We start from the raw sequence: 15,469 nt of genomic DNA, 5'->3' as shown, positions 1-15,469 counted from the left end.
TGTTGGACATCTGAGTAATTCTAGCAAATGTCCTTGTTTATATCTTTTTCTCCTTCCTCTCTTGTCACAACTGATTTTAGCTGATCTAATGAAACGTCATGAGCATTATTCTTTTTCTCTAGCAAAACATTCTTCAAATTGTTAGGGTTACCATGTTGATTTTTGATCTACACTAGATTTTCACCTCTTTCCAAGACTATCACTCTCATTTTATTTATTCACAATTTTTAAAATGGATTACATACATATATATATTTCTTAATATAAAAATACTGCATAGAATTTTATTCGATACTGTATTATGGTATTATTTAGTAATATTTTATTACAAGCGTAGCTATAAAAATTTATTCATAGCAATAATAAAACGGCCAATATATTATATACTATATAAACGATGAGGGATGAACAAGAAATTTTATTCCTGTCCTTTTGGAAATGAAGCAAAACTATAGAATAACTTATTACTTTGTTTATTTATCAAAAATAGTATATTATGATATAGCTATGACGTATCAAGCGAAATCGACAGCTGACAACAAAATAATTAGTGTTTTCTTGTGTCAGCGAGGTAACACCTTGATATGGTCCGATATGGATTACAAAAGAGAATAATGATAAGAAAAAGAATAAATATTTTTTTGCGAGGGTAGTTTGAAAAGTCCTTTCATTTGCTTTGTAGCATCTCATGGAAGAACACACACCTACTTTCAACGTGATTGGCCTATTTCTGTCTGTTTGGTATTGGGGTACACTTACGGTTTTAATAAATAATACAATCTCTTTTCGTCGAGGTTTGAATCTCCAGAAATGCGTATTGACTTTTATAACACCTGTATCACTCATTTAGTTCTATATAAGGCATTAGCTCTACCATTATTGGCAGATTTAGCAATCAAAGAGGAGAGTAAATGACCTTTGTGTCTCTTAAAAGACTCAGAAAACATCTTGGTGATTGATTTGTACTCTTGAACAGAGTTTTACCCAAAAAATATATAAAATTATTAATTTGTATGTATAATCGAGCAGATCTTGAACTATGTGTAATTTTAGTATATATTCTTGGATGATACTCAGCTCTGACCAATCAAACAATTTTTTGAAGAAAATCCTAGGGACATAGAAATGGAAACAATAAATGGTAATATAATTGCAGTTCATGACCTGAACCCCACCACAAACCCCCTTTTAAATAGGGAAAAATATCGAGTTTCCCATACGAAATCTGCAAGACATCATTTACATCCAGGGCCCTGGCATTTAAACATGAGGATTTTGCCTTCATGTGCTGATGTATGGAAGAGGATATATCAAAATTTCGTAAGAAAATTGAAACTGCCAGAGTCTTGGGATAACACGATACGGAACTTTGTGTTGAGTTGTCGTAACTAAAAAAAAAAAAAAATGTCTTAATTCTAGATTTTGAGAGACTGTATTGTTTTCGAAGATCCCTTGGTTTCCTTTTTTGCTTGAATTTGTTTCTATTAATGTGGAGGGTGAAAACTTTAATACCTTTAAGGCAACAATTTTGTTCGGCTTGCCCTTGCCTAGTTCCTTTTCTCAAGTGATACATAGAAATATAATAAATATTTTTCATAAAAAATAACAAATTATATCACAACGAACTATGTACTACGGATACTCAAATGATCAGAAACACTGTACTGACTTCCAAATCGAATCAAATAAAAATCAGTCCTAAATATTATTGCAAGTAGCTAAAGTAGTTTAAATTATTCTTATGTGGAGTGTCAAAATCATAGTTGGACAACGAATTATAAGGGAAACTGTATGTGAAGTGAGATAAGAAATAAAAAAATAAATTTTGTAGAAAAATAATTCAATTTTGCTGAAGGGTATCAAACTTCCAGGCAAATACTATAATGAGTATTTTCAATATTCGAATTGTATATTTTGGATATTTTTGGGCTGATGTAGGTATTTATAAATTCATTTCCCAGATGGAATCAAGATTCATTATGTGAGAAGCTGTACAAATTACATATATATGAGGTGAAAAACCACTTACTAATTTAATAATTAATGAAAGTTAAGAGATTGAAATTAATTCATATTTCGATATATTAAAGCATAAAAAATTAGTTACAAAATAAAATAAACCAGCGCTCTTTAGCTTACGTACAAGTCGAGAAAATCACACTTGAACGTGATCGACGAATTTCCATTCGCACACTCCAAGCAATTAGGCGTATCCAGGACCACCGTCAAAGCCGTCAGCAATTTCGAAACGTTGGAGAGGAAGAAGGGATATGTTAAAAAGGCCAAACTAGGCCCGGAGGAGTTAAAGAAAACACCCCAGGCCAATCCCCTATAGTCTAAGAGAGCCCTTGCAATAGATCTTGGGGTTTCACGCAAGACTGCCCAGAGAACTATCAAAAAAGTTGGTGAAAAGAGCCTTGTGAGGGTGGATGGGCTACTTTTGACACCAACAATGAAAGGAACCATCTCCTCCGTTGCAAGACTCTTTTTTAAACACTTTTGGCCTCCGTATATCCCTCATAACAACCCCCTTGATTACAACTTTTTGGTGCATGTTTAGGGGAAGCCTGCAACGTCCTTCATCCTAACAACGAGGCCCCAAAAAGCTACTCTCAGCCAGCACAGGGACGTCATGATAGAGGATCACATTCGCAGTGTCTTCCTCCGTCGCCTGGATGCCACCATTGCCGCTAAGGACGACTACATTAAGGACTAAGAGAAAAAATAACAATCATCTATTTATAGTATTTATATGTTGAAATTATATTTTGCTGAAATTTAAAATTCGAAATGTTCAGATTTTAATGTACCAGTCGGTACTTTATATAAGAAATCATTTAATTCATTTCTGAACATGGTTGGATATGATCAATCTTCTGATCATATCAAAATCTTCAAATCCATATCCCCTGTCGATAGAATCATTCGGTTAGTTTAAGAAAATAAATTTAATTTAATCTCTTCTGTTATAATTAATTGAAAGGTGGCTGCCTGGGAAATATCTAAGATATTTTAAGGATTTATTGTTTTCAAATCAAAATAAAGTTATTTCATTTTAAGTACTAATTTATTGTATCAAAAATTTGTGGACATTAGTAATCTTAGGAACGATTATACTAAATATATATCTGGAAATTAAAAACTAATTTTTCTAGAATTCTTAAAATATGCTCTTCATCCGAAAAGTAGGGCTAAAATTGAATTTGATTTTAACAATCCCCCACCCCAACATACTATATTACTTATTCAATAAATATGTAAGTTGTAGTAGAAGTCAAAATACAGGAAATACTGTGCAAAAAAAAACAGCACAATAGATACACAATCAAGTACATACTGAGTCACTCCTCAAGATATTTTTATTCGACTGAATTAATAATATAATTATAATTGGAGATGTGAAAATTGTCGAAATCCTTAGTACTCTTATTAGTTAATTATTTCTTCCAATTTTGAAAATTAAAACGTATTAGCAAGCAATGAGGGTTAACTGTAAAATTATTGTGGTAAAGAGATTGCAGACAAAATCATGGGGGTTATATCGTTGCGTCGTAAAATCGTGTTGTGCACTATCATTTTGAGACAAAATTGTTGTAGGTAATATCAACGTGAAACAACATCATTGTAAGCAATATAATATAGAGTAATTTCATTGAAAGACAATATCATTGTATGCGATTTCATGACAATTATATTATTTTCGGGCAATCAAACCATAGAATGATAAAAAAAATCCACCCCTACCGCTTTTTTGAACATCATGGGTCTCTTCTAATATCCAAAAATACACTCCGGCCTTTAGGTTGTGCAGGTGAAGTGTTGGTCTCTAATGCAGTTTAAAACCCCGCCGCCGTCTCGTTCTTAAGCATTTTAAGCCCCTCTAATATGCTATAATCTACCCCCGTCCGACAAGCTGTGCAGGGGAACTACTGGACCATGATGCAAGACACATTTATCTGCTGCCACTTTCCTGGGATAAACGAGCCCTTCTAATATCCCCAAATACAGCTCAGCCCACGGGTAGTGAAAGTAAACTTCTAAGCCCCAAGGTAGGTTAAATTATCCTCCATCGCTTTTCTGAGCATCAAGGACACATTCAATATCCAATAATACATATCAGCCTTCAGATTGTTAGGTGAGCATCAAGGGCCCCTTGTAATCTCTCAAATTACACCCTGTCCAGTTCCTTGATACTCAGGGAGGCGGTAACGCAGAAATTTAATCTGGCTTGAGGCCTAGCAGTTCACCTGCACAATCCGTGGACGGAGTGTATCATAACATATTAGAAGGGGTCCTAGATGCTTAGAAACGCGGCGGCAGTGGAGTTGAAAATGCCTTGGGACCAGGCCATTAAACCCGTACAACATAAGGTCCGAGGGGTATTATAGCTTATTAAAAGGGACCCTTGATGCTTAAAAAGGCTGCGCAGTGGAGTCTAAACTGTTTTGGGCCCAAGCGCTGTACCTGTACAATATAAAGGCCGGGGTGTAGATTTGGATATTATAAGTTGTCTACGATGCTCAGGGAAGCTGGGACAAATATGTCGTCTATCAAAGTTGCCAATATATCCTTATCTTTTTGATTTACACTCACGAGGGTTTAGACAATTTTCCCATTCCTAATTATAATCTATGGAAATATTTCTTAACTGACAATAAATAAATCTTTATAATCATTTAGTTAAATATTAAATCCGTGCCCGTATTAAAAAAATAAAATATAATGAATATGAGTTTTAGTTAGGTTTAGGAAGGAGCGTGGGCTGCTGAAGCTCAGCTTGGTAGCGTTATAGAGTCTTAAATATTCCCTAGCTCATCATGCCCTATTAAATTTTTATTTAAAGCTGCAATTATTATTCTTTCCTTCTCGAGGGGAGAACATCTATGTATTGAGTAGCAAAATATGAGTATGTTTATAAAAAATGAAAAGTAACACTAATGATTTCTTGTGTAGTTAACTTTTATATTATTAACAGCAAAGTTTGTCTGTTTGTCGACATCTAATTACTCTGGGAAATGCATGTAACAACCGCATGTAAACAATAGAATAAGTTGTGAAATAGCCATGACGTATCAAGTGGGAAGAGGGAATCGACAGCAGACAACAAAATACATAGGGTATTTTTGTGTTAGCGAGGTAACGCCATTTGTACCCTACCTCTAGAAATTTTATTCAAAGATAAACACAGAGAACAGGAATGAGGTACAAACAACAACACATAAAAATAAAAATTTACATTAATAAACAATAGAAAAAAACATTTAAGGAACACCATGAGATTTAGAAAATAAAGGGAGGAAGAATATCAACACAGAAGATTTTAAAATTATACTACCGTCCTGCAGAGACATAGGAATATCTTTTTTGGAAAAAACAATTGCATTAATTATTATAATTCATATATATATATATATCATTTTAAAAAAGGTTTGTGACGTGTAATGTTGTCTTTTTCTAATTTTTATCGGTTCAGACCACGGTCCATCGACTCATTCAGTTTAGACCTATAGATAATCGGTCTGTTTCATTTAGTTCAGACCGATCCAACACTAGTCAGAAGTATATTGCGTGTGCGGCGAGTTTTTGCTATATGTCCTTTCCTTGGTATCTTCAGTTTGGGGAACAAGAAAAAGTAACTTAACAATATACCCATCATTTCTCACCAGTTACGACCCTTTTGAGGAAATCAGGATCATCATTGACGTTTGTCAAGAGCTCATTAGCAATGCTCAGGCGACAATTCTTTTGTCAAAATTAAGCATTAATAAACTTCTTTGACACTCCTCTCATGCCCAAAACATTCGAAAAAATTTCATGGAACAAACCTACCTATATGTCAATTTTCTTAGCAACTTCGCCATTCGATTATTTTCAAACACATTTTTCTTCACTGCTTCAACGTGCTTGGGCGTCCAGAGCGAGGTTTCTCATTGGTATCTTCCCAGCTATATTGGAAGAGTTTTTTTCCACATATAAACATTTTTTTTACTCAGAACAGTTTCACTGTATGGCATTGTCAACAATACAAGTGTTTTGGAGCACTTAATTTCATTTTTTACACAATGCAAATTCTTGGATCCATGTTTTAGCAAAAAATCCCCCAATTTTCTATCCATTATGCCTATCACAAACAAACTAGACACATTTTATGGCTTTAAACAATAAATACATTATGTTCCTTTTCGAATGTAGTATCATAAAAAATCCAACAAATCTATTATACCAAATATACATTGCCCGCGAAATTGGAAAATATACCTTACTGTCTGAACATACCTCGTATATGGACTATCTAAAGAATTTCAGTAATTGCATTTAACCCCATCAAAAGTAAATTAAGTTCAAAGATTATATTGGTACTTAATATGGGACTATCCTTGCTATTAGTTCTTGAAAAAAGTGCCAAAATTTTAAGACACCCTCTATAAAACATAATCTTGACTAATATATGGTATAGTACAACAGTTTAACAATTGAATTCCTTTTGTAAAATTCAAAAGTAGTTTGAGGATTTTTAAAGTAGGGGGGTGGCATACAAAGATTTTAATACATGAAAGTCAGATGGGGAGGGGGGTGGGTGCGTTATACCGCATGACTAAAATTTTGTTGTGAAATTTGTCAAAAAGATAACGCTGTTTTTGTCTAAAATGGGTGTAAGTTGTCCAAATTTGGTTGATTTTCGTCCCAATGTGAAATTAACCATATAAATTGTCGGCAAATTTTTGATTGACTTAATAAACCATCGACATTTTTAGATAAAATTCAGATTCAAAATTTGTAAGACTGGATTGGACGTAAAGTTGGACGTGGAACTTCTTTATTTGGTCCAAACTAGTACTGTCTTAGGAGCGATCGTATTAGTCCTTGGGATCGTCACTCCTTCAGACTGTCAGTATGAGAACAGATTAAAAAAAATAATTGTAGTGACCTAATCAAGGAAAAAACTTCATAAGTTTTAAGACTGATATGCAGGACTAAGCTGGACCGGACCAAGATTGAACTGGACTTGACTGCAGTCCTAAATAAGGACCAAAACAACACTTGTACTTACAATCTGCTTGTGCAAGTTACAACTTGTAGATACACAAAATACAAACACTATTATTCGTTAAATTCAATATATTTTTCAAAATACACACAATCACGAGAAGACTAATTGATCCTTTTTTGATAAATTGATAAGAGTACATATTATATTGTTTAAGGGAACCCACTAGGATCACGCCCCCTCTAATTGATTATTCACCAGGAGTTTTAGATCAGCATTTGTTATAGTATTAAACATTTAATGTACTTCCTTAAAGAATATAGGCACATTTTAATATTGGAAAAAAAATCATTGCTTAAAAATACTTTTATTTATTATAACAATATCAATATATCAAGTTTATAATGATATTACAATTCGGTTTTAATTTTCTCATTTGGTTTTGAAGCTTTTCTCTCCTTAATAATTTCACCGGCTTCGTCTGTAAATAGGTATTCAAAAACTCTATGATAAAAAGTTACTCGTTTTTCTAAGAAAGTATCTTCAGTCATTCTAGTCTTTGTTTTAATCTCTGCCACCCTGAAATTATGAATATATATTTTATGTTTAATCTTGTAAGGCTCAAATTAATTAATTATTTTTGATTTTAACTAATAATTTAATTATACTGATTGTCTATGAAAACAAATTAATGAGTTCCATTGCAATTTTCATATCTTAACAATCATACTTACATTCCGTTTGATTCCTGAATGGATAGCCATTTTGAGTTATCATCCAAGAAATATCCCATTGGAGTAGGATTTCCTGTCCTTGCAAAATTGATCCACATTGTTATAAGACTTTGTCCAACTGATTTATCAAAATCACTGATTGGACCTGAGCTCATTGGTGCTTTGAGAAAACCTATTTTAAAAATATCAAACAACTCATCACCGTGACATGTTCCAAAACCATTTCGCATAAACAACCCTAATAGATTATAAATTTCATTATCATTGCCTGAATAACAATTTGTTTCCATATTACCTATGCCACGAGATTGAAGCGAGAGTTTGAGTCCAAGTTTGAAGTCTGAGTAAAAGGATAAGTCTCCAAAGGAGTGCGTTCCAAAATATTTGTAAATATATTGATAAATAGGCCCATGATCTCTGAGTAATTGAATAGCTCGTCCAATTTTGCCGTAGAATACCATGTCTGTGAACATTGCAATAATTTGTTTATTTTGACTGTAGGATAGTTGGCCCTTGGGTATGAAAAACCTAAAAAGTATAAGGATAAATTCCTCTATATCATAAATCATATCAAAGTATATGTAATTCGACATACTTTTTGACGATTTCAACAAGATCCTGTACTTTTGGAGTGACAGACTCATCTTCCAAGTTGAAAAGTAAAAATGGTAGAGTTCTTGTAAATTGAGCAAATAACTCTGGATGTTGAAAAAATCTCTTCATTAAAAGCATTCCCTCTTCAGCTACACTTCCCGTTAGAATTGGAATAGATCGACTGAAATTTGTATTTTTTACAATATTTTCAGGATAGTCTGGTAATACTGGATCATGAGCGAATTTTATATCAATTACTGGAACCCATGGATTTGGTGTAAATACTTGATTTATAATATTAAAAGTTTGCACTTTGGTTTGTAAAATATCAGCTGGACGACTTCGAAGACATTTCAAAATCTACAATTTGACCCATTTGTCTTATATGTAAATTTAAATATTTGTAAATATATTTACCTCCTTTGTACATCCGACGGAGGCTGCAAGTTTTTTAGCATATTCCTTCCGAGACTTCGCGAATCGTAGGTTAGTATCTTCAAATGGAGAACCTGATTGACTTATAATTCTAGTAAAAGTTCCTTTTTTGTTAAAAGGAGAGACTAGATGAATAAGTGCGGAATGAGCACCAGAACCATGCCCCATAAGAGTGATTTGATCTTTATTACCATACAAGTTATCAATCTGAAACATATAACTGTAAAACTATTTGATACAAACTGATGGTATACTTCATCTCTGATCCATTTAATAGCTAATGATTGATCTCTCAATCCTAAATTTCCTGGCGCTTCATCAGTTTCTAAAGTTAAGAAACCCATAGCACCAAGACGGTAATTTATTCCAATGAAAATCACATTGTGGTCCATAAAGTATAAAGGATTAAATGTGTAAGGAGATCCACTCAACAATGCGTAGCTTCCTCCATGAAGCCAGATTATTACTGGACAACGATTTTCTCTTGTACAAGTTACTATTGAATTACGAAACAATTACTAAATTTTTAGAATTAAGTGTCTAAAAGAAAAAAAAAATATTACGAGGCTGATTTATATTTAAGACAAGACAATCCTCAACCCCTATAGTATCATTAGGGTTATTGCGATGGATATCTTGTTGAACACAAATTGGAGGGGATTGTGTTCCATCTCTTATACCCTCCCATGCATTAGAATAGGGTTCAGGTCTTGCAAATCTTCTTTCGCCTAATGGTGGTAATGCATAAGGTAGTCCAAAATAACTTGCGTATGGTTTGTTCTGTAATGGAGAATATTGTATGATTCCACGAACATCTCCTATTAAAATAAAGAAGATATAATTTACTATTTGAAAAAAAAACTTGCAATCACACAATGCATGGATAATGAAATTGAATATTATTACCTTTGGTTAAGTGTAATATAGAGTCTTCTATAGGGATTTTGGAATGAACAGGGAAAATAAAATAAAGTAAAATAGCAATAACCACTTGAATCATGATTAGGACAATGTGCAAACTGAACTCCATTAAGAGTTGGAGAATATGATAACTCTTCGCATTTAATATAAAAATAAAATGTATATTCCATCTAATGGGATTAGAAGGATTTCTATTCCTTCTTGATTGAGTGATACCTTGCGATCCACAAACATACATCAACTTCAAATTAAGATAAAATTTATGTTTACAAATAATGTCCAAGCTTAGACCATCCTATTGTTATAATAAGATTTAGTTTAAAAATTGATAGATATTACTAAATCAACCAATTAAAAATTGAATTTCATCATTCAATCTATCCCTAATCAAAGGGACGGAAGAGAAGCCCACCTTCCATTGAAAGGCTTCTTCAACTCTTATAATAATGAATTTACAATGCGAAACCCTTATAATATTATTATATTATGTAACTGTTAGGATTGTGACTTTTTTCCGAAGAAAGGAAAGACAGTTAGATACCGATTTTAATAAAAGGGTGTAATAAAAATAACTCTTAGTCCATTCATATTCAGTTTCTAAATTCATTTTGGAATATATTTTCTCGACTAAACTCTCAGAATTAAGTTGGATAATTCTCTTAATCCTGATTTATGATACCATAATTAATAGAAATAAATACTTGATAGTAAAATAAAGTTTATTGACATACAAATACTTCGTAACTATGAATAATATTAGAGATACCAAGTATAAATAGCAGTGTAGTATACAAAATGTGATTACGTAATGAAACAGATAACTCAGCATATAAATAAATATAATAGACAAAAGTGAAGATTATCCAACTTTACACACATGGCAATTGTAAGGAATTATAATCACTCTTAAACAATTAATAAGTGATACAATCTTCAATAGTCTATAATTAATCAAATTGACACTAGAGACGTACACAAAAAAATTGACTAAAAAAAAAAAAAACATCTTGTGGCAAATAAATGGTAACAAAACAATCATGTGATTTGAAGTTTAGTAAAATAAATATGATATATTAAATTATTGAAATAGAGACGACTTAGAAAGATTTACAGAAGTAAATTATGAGTTAATATAATTATGAAAAAGTGTATTTGTGAATGTATAAAATTGAATCACAGTTCGATTGAGACATGGCAAAGAAAAAAGTTTTTTGATGGCACAATTTAATATTTTACGTCTTATATTCAAGAAAGGAGGGAAACCAAGGTAATCATTAAGGATAAAAAAGTTATCCCGAACCTTTAACTATAAAAATTTATATGGATGATGATTTGTTGAAATTATTTGATACTAGGTAAGGACATCTTGACATCCTCCATATTATGTATATCCATGGAACTTCTTTTCTTCTTAGCAGAATCGAATCTTGAGACATACCATCGTTGATTTAGTTCAGAAGTGTCAAATGTTTTTGTAATTCCAGAACCAAAAGATATATTTTTATAGCTAAAGGACCTAACAGGTATCTTGCTGGGACGGAGATTCAGTGGAGTTGATTTTGTAGGAGATAAATTATTGGTACTTTTTGCTGGTGTTGGTCCAATCCTTCCTTTAGATTTATCTTCTTTTGACGGACTAGAAAGAGCCATGGATAATGGACGACGGGCCTTCTTTTTACGACTTGGAGACGTTTCTCTATTTCCTTCCTGTTTCTTTATCATAGGCTCAAAAAACTCTAGATTAGGATCAAACCCATGATCTTGAATTACATGCCTGGATCGATCTTCCTTCTTCTTGAATTTGCATTTACAAATTTCGAGGAAACAAGAGTAATACGGTTTCCTTGCAGATAAAACCTTGAAGAAAGCATCATGGTTTTCCAAGACGTGAAGCTCGAGTAAATGAGCTGAAATGAATCCTTGTTTGCATTCGGAGCAAGGAAATCGATGTACTGCATTATAGTGTGCTTCAGAGTCAATAAGCTGCGCAAATACCTTAAAATAAAAGTTGTCAAAATATTAGCAACAATTAGAGTTATATTATATTTATATGAAGCTCGCTCCATAAAAAGTTCGTACATCTTGAAAAGGCAATGCATTTATTAATTAAGCTACATCTCAGTAAGTACACCTTATAGAAGCATATGAGTGTATCAGACGAATAATGGTAATTAATATGATTATCCATGGAGCGACGTAGCTCAATGGGACAAAGCACACGGGATAAATTATTTTATCGAGCTCAATGTGCGTAGGTTCGATACTCAGTCGCTCCTGGAGAAGTTCATATACATGAAGGTTATGAACTTCAAAAGACAAATCCTAGCTCAGATGTAATAATCTGTAATTGAAATACTTTAACGTTTACAATTGTTTACTTATACTGAATCAGTGCAACTCCCTCTGACCACGTAAAGTAACATAAAAAAATATACTTATCATAACTAAAATTTACGTAATAATTGAATCAAGGGAAATATAAAATATACATATGTTATGTAGAAAGAATATAAGGAAAGAAGAGTCCTCTCTACCCACATGATCAAAGACACCCACGTCCCAAAATGCAGTGCAAGGACAAACATATCAGAATTTTCAAATCTTCATTAGAATGAAGTGAAACGAACAATGGAAGGAATCGTCAAAAACAAATGGAAATCATTTTGACTCAAAAACAGGTTTGAGGTTTGTCTAAATTTGCATCCATTACAAGTTATAAATGATGTTATTTAGTATTACTTTAGAACAACCTTGCTCTGAGCAAGGAAATGGTTTATAGTCTTTATGAAGGAATTCTTCTGAGTCGAAGGTTTCAAAGACCTGAGGATCCTTCATATCACATATCCGATCCCCTTCTTCAAAAAATGGGTCCTTCGCATTTCGAACCAAGGGTCCTCCAAGGCGTGCTAAGATCTTCCACACTTCCTCATCCTCATCACTTCCTTTATCATAGCGATGTCTTCCAAAGTCAAAATCCATTCTGTCAAAGAACTCAAATGGGTCCCATTATTTTTTTTTTCTAACGTCAATATTCATTGTACAAGTACCACAAATATATGAATGACGTACCTGGATTACTTACCACGCCTATATGACGTCATGCTATAAAAATAGAGATTGCCACTGTGACGTCAATGGTATGCTCGATCTTATAAAAATAATAATTAATAAGTGTATTATTATTAATAATACACTTATTAATAATAATACACTATGGGGCCGGCTTGATCCGATGGCAATTTGTATCATTCATAATAATTAAATATTAATCAATATATATATATATATTTCGAGTTCGGCAACCCAAAAAGTTACAAAAACTATTCATAATAAATAAAACAAATGAATGAGTCACAAACTTTTTTTTATAAAAAAACTTCATAGCTTTTACCAAGGTTTATTACGTCCAATATTGAACCTGTTTGAACTAGTAAGGAAATTAACAATAGGATACCATTCTAAATTTAAGAAATAGACAGAAGTTGACATTCAATTGTATAAGATCAGGATGGTTAGATAACTTTATTTTAATATTATTGACAGTGTAACATGTCTTCTCCGTAACAAGTATCCAGTTCCAAGGGTGTCTGCAGGAGTATATTTTGGAAAGGGCCTGGTTTCTGACAAAAAAAAAAAATCCAAAATGTACATTTTTTTGGACAAAAATAAAAATTTTCTGGAAAAAAATTGAAAAAGTAAACTTTTTGGAAAAAAATTTCAAAATTATAATTTCAAATATTAATAGAAAATTGAAATTTCAAAAATTAATTTTCAAATATTAAAATCTTGGAAAAAAAAATCGTTTATTTGGGGGAGGGGGTTTAAAGCTGCTGGCGCCTCCGAGTTCCCTGAATATGCTTCCGAATATGCTTTTTTCTTGATTGTAACACAGTAATTATTCTATAAAAAATCCTCAATAATTGAATATTCACCGTAAATAATTATTAGAAGATATAAACAGGTATGTAACTGTTCACATACAAGTGTTAAAATCATCCGTGGCAATTTTCTACATAAATATTACAGTTATATACAAAATAATCATCCTTGTAATAAAGTTCATCTAAAACTTATATTTCGAATAAACAAAAATCATAAAGACTTTTCTAACAATTCTTATTTAAACCCATTTCCACAGTTTTCCTTCGTTCTACTTATTATTATGATGAATAATATTTTTGTGATAAAATAATTGTTGAATAATAAGATAAACTAGATCAATACAAATTCAGAATCAATGGATTCTAGTGACATAATTCAAATATGAAAAAAAAAAAAAAATATATATATGTATGGAGTTATATAAGCCTAACTATTCAAAATTATTTTTTTCATAAACCCCGGAGTAGCCAACATTCTACTCTTCCCTAGTTTTAAAATGAAAAATGACGTTGGATTGAGGCAGCTCGGTGGTGATAGGATTGTGACAAAGAACGATGATAGGACTCAAGATTCCTGTAATGATTTCTTTCAGCAATAGCTGAGTTGACCGCATGACTCAGGCCATGACAAGTTGCAAGGCTACAACAATTTCCATGACATCTGTTAGAAATAAAAGATTATTAGGTACAAGAATTAACCACATAATATTATCAAAATTGTTGTTTGATTCTTACCCAAATCGCGATGAACCACAGTGTATTCGATGATGAGGATAATGAAAGTCAGTACAACAATGGTTTAAATGACAGGACCCACAAAATACAGATGGTCCACAACAAGCCATGGTTCTTAACGGTTCTTCTACAGTTTATAATAAAAACATATCTGGAAAAGTACTGAAATGTAATTAATAAAACATTATTTTCACAATTTAAAAATTATATTTATAAAGCTCAAAACAGTTTTGAGCCTGTTTGGTTTCTTGTTACGATTTATAATGTGTAGTATTGAACAAGTAGTTTCATTTCCTAGCATATTCGCAAGACATTTAAGAAGTGAATATAATGAACTTAGAGTACGGGGAAGGAGAATATTTAGATTCATTTTAACGTAACACTAATTCTTAATATAGCTTCACAGGAAGTGAATAAAGTTTACATATTATTATGAGGGATATAAAAGATCACTACAAATAAAAATAAGGGTAATCATCAAAATCCTTTGTCTTTCCTCCTCCCACACACAACATTACCTGAAGTAACTGATTGTTTCACATGACAGACTAATGAACAAATGGTTTGGTAAAAGTATTTTTATTTATAAAGAAAAAAGAGCTGAAAAGGAAAGTCTGTTATTCAGACATTTACTGTGTGTTTCTCATTATTTTGTTGCGACAATTATAGTGCATACATTACTTACTCCCAATTTTGAAAAGTAACCAACTTTTCTAAAAAAATATAGAAAGATTAAGGCCTCTTATGAGGCCGTGGGACTTGTTAAGTGTTTATAGACGCTTTCTCATTCATTTGAACTAAGAGCATTTGTTTGTATGAATATAGCTTCAAAAGTTTGAAGGTCAACTTTAAACTCCGTAGTAAGAAGTTAGTTTATTTATAAACTAAGAGGAGTAACCAACATCGCTCGGAGGTTATTAGAGATCGACTAACAGACAAACTTTGCTTGACTAATAGAGAAGATAACTCCCCACAAAATATCAGCATTACTCTCTGTTTTTCATGAGCACACTCACACGTAGCTACTTAATACTTGAATGTTCTCTCCTCAAGAATGAAAGAATAATTATAACTACTTTATATATTTTTTTAAATATGATGTGATGAGTCAGGGAATACTTAAGTCTCTAGAATACTCTCTGCCTAAGATTTATTTGACCACATTCGTTCCTAAACCTCAT

General features: G+C 32.2%; 2 protein-coding genes and 1 long non-coding RNA gene across 5 annotated transcripts; all 3 read right to left on the bottom strand.

Annotated features, from left to right (window-relative positions):
• Nucleotides 1-7,104: 7,104 nt before the first annotated feature.
• On the bottom strand, nt 7,105-9,828 carry LOC121118424 (venom carboxylesterase-6). Its single transcript, XM_040713006.2, has 8 exons — nt 9,658-9,828; nt 9,315-9,569; nt 9,006-9,247; nt 8,734-8,958; nt 8,318-8,676; nt 8,018-8,250; nt 7,723-7,960; nt 7,105-7,567 (listed from the first exon to the last, which is right to left on the bottom strand). Exons 1-8 carry the CDS (start codon nt 9,779-9,781, stop codon nt 7,399-7,401), a joined length of 1,845 nt encoding a protein of 614 aa, XP_040568940.1. The 5' UTR covers nt 9,782-9,828; the 3' UTR covers nt 7,105-7,398.
• Nucleotides 9,829-10,373: 545 nt separating this feature from the next.
• l(2)k10201 (lethal (2) k10201) lies at nt 10,374-12,777 on the bottom strand. The gene is made up of 2 exons (XM_040712624.2): nt 12,412-12,777; nt 10,374-11,667 (listed from the first exon to the last, which is right to left on the bottom strand). The coding sequence occupies exons 1-2, from the start codon at nt 12,649-12,651 to the stop codon at nt 11,014-11,016; spliced, it is 894 nt and encodes a 297-aa protein (XP_040568558.1). The 5' UTR covers nt 12,652-12,777; the 3' UTR covers nt 10,374-11,013.
• Nucleotides 12,778-13,154: 377 nt separating this feature from the next.
• LOC121118893 (uncharacterized) lies at nt 13,155-14,909 on the bottom strand. Of its 3 annotated transcripts, none has more exons than XR_005864602.2 (3): nt 14,807-14,909; nt 14,289-14,450; nt 13,155-14,214 (listed from the first exon to the last, which is right to left on the bottom strand). It is a non-coding gene; the product is annotated as an uncharacterized lncRNA (long non-coding RNA). The 3 variants fall into 3 exon arrangements; XR_005864603.2 differs by having other exon boundaries at nt 14,289-14,439; nt 14,807-14,895; XR_011780006.1 differs by lacking the exon at nt 14,807-14,909 and having other exon boundaries at nt 13,726-14,214; nt 14,289-14,800.
• Nucleotides 14,910-15,469: the final 560 nt, after the last annotated feature.

Source organism: Lepeophtheirus salmonis, chromosome 5 (assembly GCF_016086655.4).
Source record: "Lepeophtheirus salmonis chromosome 5, UVic_Lsal_1.4, whole genome shotgun sequence".
Classification (NCBI taxonomy): domain Eukaryota; kingdom Metazoa; phylum Arthropoda; class Copepoda; order Siphonostomatoida; family Caligidae; genus Lepeophtheirus; species Lepeophtheirus salmonis.
This window is presented reverse-complemented; position numbering and strand designations above follow the sequence as displayed.